The following is a 7,064-nucleotide window of genomic DNA, read 5'->3' as shown; positions in this document are numbered from 1 at the left end:
TCTGCTGCTGCTGCTGCTGCTAAGTCGCTTCAGTCGTGTCCGACTCTGTGCGACCCCATAGACGGCAGCCCACCAGGCGCCCCCATCCCTGGGATTCTCCAGGCAAGAACACTGGAGTGGGTTGCCATTTCCTTCTCCAGTGCATGAACGTGAAAAGTGAAAGTGAAGTCGCTCAGTCGTGTCCGACTCTTCGCGACCCCATGGACTGTAGCCCACCAGGCTCCTCCGTCCATGGGATTTTCCAGGCAAGAGTACTGGAGTGGGGTGCCATTGCTTTCTCCAAATAGTGTTTTCACTTACCCATAAATAAAAAACCAAGAGAATTCTATAAAGTTGCTTCTAGGAGTCAGATCAATGGTAAGTCTAACTTGGTTCAGAATGTGCCTTTATGGAAATATGAAAACTGACTAAGGGATTTCTCTGGTGGTCTTAGTGGTTGAGGAAGTAAGATCCCGCATGCCGTGTGGCCAAAAAAAAAAAAAAAGAGAGAAATAAATGGTAAATACCTGAAAAAATGACCAAAACCTGAGAGAAGGATGACCAGTTTGCTTATATCTAGATTTGTTAAACCGTGGTAATTAAGCCAACCCTCTACTCAAAGTAGATATTTTTGATGTCCTGAAACAAACTCCAGAACAATAGACAAAACAGCCCAAATCAAGTATCAATAAGCCAAACTGCCACAGCTGATGGATTCGCTTTAGAGCCCTAAGAGCTAGTGCAGGTCTGCCTTTCTTCCCTTGAGCAGCAGATCATGTGAACCTGTCAAGGCTATTGTCTGAAGTCACCAAAAGCAAAAAGTCATCTTCATTATTATTTTTACAGCCTTTCTGAATCAAGACCTGTGTTCTTAATCACGGGTTAATTAAGTAATGTTAATTATTGTCTTACTTTGATAATAAACCTGTATCATAAATTAAGATAAGAAATTTATTATTAAAAAAGCATGCAGATTAAAACAAAACAAAACCTTTGGATTTTTGTCTGGATTGAACAATGGGAGGAACAATCATAAATCCCCCCACTATTAGATTGTTTCCTGAATTTCATGCATTTATATTCTTAGGTATTGCATTGGCAGTAAATTTTATCTAATATATGGAGTTGGACTGTATTTAAATTTATTTTTTTAGAGGGGAGGTAAGTACCAAATTTGAATTTCAGTTTTTTGCAGAACAATACTTGCTTATCACTAAGTGATGGTGCTGTGCTGTGCTTAGACACTCAGTCGTGTTCGACGCTGTGACTCCCTGGACTGCAACATGCTAGGCTCCTCTGTCAATGGGGATTCTCCAGGCAACAATACTGGAGTGGGTTGCCATGCCTTCCTCCAGCAGGTCTTCCCAACCCAGGGATCGAACCCAGGTCTCCCACATTGCAGGCAGATTCTTTACCGACTAAACCACCATGGAAACCCAAGAATACCAGAGTGGGTAGCCTATTCCTTCTCTGGGGGATTGTCCCAACTCAGGAATCGAACCGGGATCTCCTGCATTGCAGGCAAATTCTTTTACCAGCTGAGCTACCAGAGAAGCCCACTCAAGAATTGCTAGAGTCTAAATATTTTTTTAAAGATTTTTTTTTTTTGATGTGGCCCATTTTTAAAGTGTTTATTGAATTTGTTACAGTATGGCTTCTGTTTTATGTTTTGCTTTCTTGTCACGAGGCATATGGGATCTTTGCTCTCCAACCAGGGATTGAACCTGAACCCCCTGCATAGGAAGGTGAGGTCTTAACCATTGGACCATCAGGGAAGTCCCTAGAGTCTAAATCTTAGTGTGTGGTTTCCTAGAATAGGAGCCCCTCAACTAGAGGTTTGGGTGAGCTGCTTAATTCTCTGAGCCCCAGTCTTATTTGGGTGGCAGTTCTGAAATCATTAAGTGAGGAAGGTCCATGTAGAGATGATCAGCAGCGGTCATTTCAGGCTTACACCCTTCACAGATGTAAAGGTACACTCGTCTCCCATTCACCAAGGACATTCCTCTACTCATGCTGATTGTGCATGGGTGTTTCAGAAAAGTCCATAATGCAATCTACACTGCCAGTGCTCTGGGTAGCATTTGTGTGTTGTTTCCTCTAGCCACGTTGCCATGTGGCATCACCGTTCTGATATGTCCTTTCACTTCTATCAGAAAATCACATAATTTTTAAAAATTAATTCTTTCAGGTATGATGCCAGCTTGAAATCTGTCCCCCCTCCTGATTTCGGCACCCCGACATTGCATTATTTCGAAGACTGGGGCGTTGTGACTTATGGAAGTGCGCTGCCTGCAGAAATCAATAGATCTTTCCTTTCCTTCAAGTCAGGAAAACTTGGGGGACGTGCAATATATGACATTGTCCACAGAAACAAATACAAAGACTGGATCAAAGGCTGGAGGAATTTTAACGCAGGGCATGAACATCCTGATCAAAACTCATTTACCTTCGCTCCCAACGGTGTGCCTTTCATTACTGAGGCTCTCTACGGGCCGAAGTACACCTTCTTCAACAATGTTTTGATGTTTTCCCCAGCTGCCTCCAAGAGCTGCTTTTCTCCCTGGGAGGGCCAGGTCACAGAAGACTGTTCATCAAAATGGTCTAAATATAAGCACGACCCAGCAGCTAGCTGTCAGGGGAGAGTGGTTGCCGCAGTGGAGAAAAATGGGGTTGTTTTCATCCGAGGAGAGGGTGTGGGTGCTTATAACCCCCAGCTTCACCTGAGGAACGTTCAGAGAAATCTGATCCTCCTGCATCCGCAGCTTCTCCTCCTTGTGGATCAGATACACCTGGGAGAGGACAGCCCCCTGGAGAGGGCAGCAAGCTTCTTCCACAATGTGGATTTTCCTTTCGAGGAGACGGTGGTAGATGGGGTCCACGGAGCTCTCATCAGGCAGCGAGATGGCCTCTATAAAATGTACTGGATGGATGATACTGGCTACAGTGAGAAAGGAACCTTTGCCTCAGTGACATACCCTCGCGGCTATCCCTACAACGGGACGAACTACGTGAATGTCACCACGCACCTCCGAAGTCCTGTCACCAGGGCAGCTTACCTCTTCATAGGGCCATCCATTGATGTTCAGAGCTTCAGCATCCACGGAGATGCTCAGCAACTGGATGTGTTCGTGGCCACCAGCGAGCATGCCTACGCCACTTACCTGTGGACAGGAGAGACTGCAGGGCAGTCTGCCTTTGCGCAGGTCATTGCTGACCGGCAGAAAATTCTGTTTGACCGGAGTTCAGCCATCAGGAGCAGCGTTGTCCCGGAGGTGAAGGACTACGCTGCTCTGGTGGAACAGAACCTGCAGCATTTTAAGCCCGTGTTCCAGCTGCTGGAGAAGCAGATCCTGTCCCGCGTCCGGAACACAGCCAGCTTTAGGAAGACTGCCGAGCGCCTGCTGAGATTTTCAGATAAGAGACAGACCGAGGAGGCCATTGACAGGATTTTTGCCATATCACAGCAGCAGCAGCAGCAGCAGAGCAAGTCCAAGAAGAACCAAAGGGGAGGCAAGCGCTATAAATTTGTGGATGCTGTCCCTGATATTTTTGCACAGATTGAAGTCAATGAAAGAAAGGTTCGTCAGAAAGCTCAGATCTTAGCACAGAAAGAACTGCCTGTAGATGAAGATGAAGAAATGAAAGACCTTTTAGATTTTGCAGACATAACATACGAGAAACACAAAAACGGTGATGTGATGAACGGCCGGTTTGGCCAGGCTCGGATGGTGACAACGACTCACAGCAGAGCCCCAGCGCTGTCCGCCTCGTACACCAGACTGTTTCTGATTCTCAACATTGCTATTTTCTTTGTCATGTTGGCAATGCAACTGACTTATTTCCAGAGGGCCCAGAGTCTTCATGGCCAAAGATGTCTCTATGCAGTCCTTCTGATAGATAGCTGTATATTATTATGGTTGTATTCTTCTTGTTCCCAATCACAATGTTAGTATTGAAACTATAAGTGGCTTGATTGTTTTGTGGTCACAAGTCTATGCAAAAAGAAGAGAAAAATTCATTGCCCTAGTTTATTACTGGATTTTTTTTTCAGATTCTTTTAACAAATTAAGGGGAAAGTACTTCCACATAAGAAACCAGGAACATGGAGAACTCAGTATGCATAGAGGCAAAGAATTAGGAATAAGGGTAACTTGGTTGTCACACAGTGTTTCTGGAAATGTTTGTTTTGGCGGATTTAGGAATCCATATAATACTACTCTTAAAAGAAAAAAAGGTCTGGTTTTAAGTACTGTTTCTTTTTAAGAGAAAGAGATAGAATTGGATTTTATTAATATTAATTTAATGCTATTAGCACTCTCCAGATACTATTTTATGGAAAGACCCAGGCACACAATTCTGAAAAATACAGAAAGTTTTTTAATGTTGTAATCATGTTGAAAATAAATGTTGGTAGGTCCTGGTTATGATGGTGTCGACTTCCTTGGAGAAAAATTCATGTGAATAACAGTGTCTGCATATTGGGTTATTGTTCAGATAACATGGTAAAAAGATGGCAAAAGGTTGTTAAAAACTTGAGATGTATCTCCAGCAGAAAACATATATTAATGAATGAACATTTCCTTGATGATGTTGGTTTCTGCATACACATAATTGACGGCTTTTACACATCCATTGGTTGTTCAGTAAGTAAAACAATTACAGATAACTTAACTTCCTATTTTCCTTCTATGGACAACTGTTACAGACCCAATGACTAACTTCAAAATAAAATATTTTATATTTGACTTGATTTCGATACCAAAGAAGATGGGGAAGCTAAAATTTGAATATAATTCTCATGTTCTTTTAATAGAAAACTTTCTCTAAGTTTATTTTGCTAAATAAACATCATAATTGTGATTTTTCTGCAGTGTCTTTCTTTTTTCCATTCCATTCCATTTCCATTCCATTCAACATGTATTCAACAGTTTTGAAATCTTTGAAGAAAACTGTTTATTTGAACTTGTGTTAATTAAGCATAAGTTGGAATAAGCAAAATAAGTTGCTTATTTTCTTTTTTGTTGTTTAAACATATTTTAAACAGTTAGACAAAAGCCAAACTCTGATATTTAGGTAATATCAAACTTTAAAAAACTATTTTTAAAGTTTTATTTAATTCGATAAGAGCAAGGGCTGCTCTCTGGTTGCAGTGTGTGGGCTTCTCATTGTGGTGGCTTCTCTTGCTGCAGAGCATAGGCTCTGGGGCACTCAGGCTTCTGTAGTTGTGGTGCACGGGCTTCGTTGCCCCAAAGCATGTGGGATCTTCCCAGACCTGGGATTGAACCACTGTCCCCTGCATGGCAAGATGTATTCTTAACCAGTGGACCACCAGGGAAGCCCTGTACCAAACTTTTAAAACATAAAATTTTTGAATTTTGATTAAGTCCTCGGGAGGTAATAGCAGTACAGAATACTGGATATGTATTCCATAGATTGGTATTTCAGCATAAGAAAATGATACACTTAAAAGGAACTTGAGTGGATTGTCTTACATTTAGCATATTTTGAGTTTTCTGTATTTCTCCCTCAAAAACAGAATATGTTTGGCTCAAGTTTATAGTAATACATTCGCTGATACAAATCCAAGGTAATAATGACCACCTTTTCGTTGTACATGTCCTTTTGGTTCATGAAAATACTGATAAGTAACAGAAAACAAGAATGTGGAGAAACTTAGGAGCCCCTTTTCTCAGTTTTAATTTTGAATCTTCTTACACTAAAAAAACCCCACAAGTCTGACTTTTCACTGTGCTTTACTCATACTGGAAATCTAGAGAATGACTTCTGAGGAAGTATTTTTTTTTTTCTTTCATGGAAGAAATCTCTGGGGAGGATGTCATTACACACTGTTTGAAAGAATAATGTTTTCAAAAGAATAATGCTTCCGTTTGTCCTGCATGGATGCTGTTACGGGGTTTTAAACTTGCTTTATGTGACAGATTCTCCGTTTACTTAACCTCATTCGACATTCCTCTCTCCTACTCTTTCTCATTCAGAAAGGATGAATTGTCTGAAATGATCAAAAGCAAATTTTGAAAAAGAGGGTAAATTGCTCTTTGAGGCTACCAAGCAAACCTGATCCCAGACCCAAAAACTCAGGCATACTTTCTCATAGAGATGAAAAGTGCTTTCCTTTTGTTTTCACTAGTTTAGGGCAGGCAGTGAATTTGTCCCCATAGCATGATCCAGTGTAATACATTAGCTCACTTAAAAAGCAACTTTTAAAAATACAGTAATTGCATATCTTTAAAACAAAATTAATTACAGGATTTGTTTTCCTTCTAGTGGATCTTGTATTTATTTTAATTGAAAAGATATTTCCACAGTCAGTGACTTAAGTGGTGAAGCAAGAAAAAAAATGCTAAGACAGATCACAGCTCTTCATAACAAGACATGCTTTACATCAGGGATACTGCATAGATGGGGAAAGAGTGGAAACAGTGTCAGACTTTATCTTTTTGGGCTCCAAAATCACTGCAGATGGTGACTGCAGCCATGAAATTAAAAGACGCTTACTCCTTGAAAGGAAAGTTATGACAAACCTAGATAGCATATTCAAAAGCAGAGACATTACTTTGCCAACAAAGGTCTGTCTAGTCAAGGCTATGGTTTTTCCAATGGTCATTGGTCATTCCAACCTCATGTGAAGAGTTGACTCATTGGAAAAGACTGATGCTGGGAGGGATTGGGGGCAGGAGGAAAAGGGTACGACAGAGGATGAGATGGCTGGATAGCATCACCGACTCGATGGACTTGAGTTTGAGTGAACTCCAGGAGTTGGTGATGGACAGGGAGGCCTGGTGTGCTGCGATTCACGGGGTCGCAAAGAGTCAGACACGACTGAGCGACTGAAGTGGACTGGAACTGGACTGCATATTTGAATAAAACTAAAGAACTCTTTGTATCTTCCAGAAAAAGAAGCGATGTTAAATCTGTCTTGAAACTGAGTAATTAATTATGGAATCTGTTTCAGCACTGCTCACTGAAAGGAGTATTTCAGGTTTACTGGATAACATGGGAACTTTGTTCAGAGGATTGGCAGGACTTTGAGTCCTCACCCTAAAGAAAATTTGGGCATCTTGAGC

General features: G+C 41.4%; 1 protein-coding gene across 2 annotated transcripts in view; it reads left to right on the top strand.

Annotated features, from left to right (window-relative positions):
* Window positions 1-4,839, top strand: part of DSE (dermatan sulfate epimerase) — a 79,947-nt gene extending 75,108 nt beyond the window's left edge. For both annotated transcript variants that reach the window (XM_010861825.1, XM_010861826.1), the window contains one exon: window positions 2,168-4,839. In XM_010861825.1, coding sequence (XP_010860127.1) covers window positions 2,168-3,929 — 1,762 coding nt within the window. In that variant the 3' untranslated portion in view covers window positions 3,930-4,839. The remainder of the gene's footprint in view (window positions 1-2,167) is intronic.
* The last annotated feature ends 2,225 nt before the right edge of the window (window positions 4,840-7,064 follow it).

This window comes from Bison bison, unplaced genomic scaffold (genome assembly GCF_000754665.1).
Source record: "Bison bison bison isolate TAMUID 2011002044 unplaced genomic scaffold, Bison_UMD1.0 scf7180017864473, whole genome shotgun sequence".
Lineage (NCBI taxonomy): Eukaryota > Metazoa > Chordata > Mammalia > Artiodactyla > Bovidae > Bison > Bison bison.
This window is presented reverse-complemented; position numbering and strand designations above follow the sequence as displayed.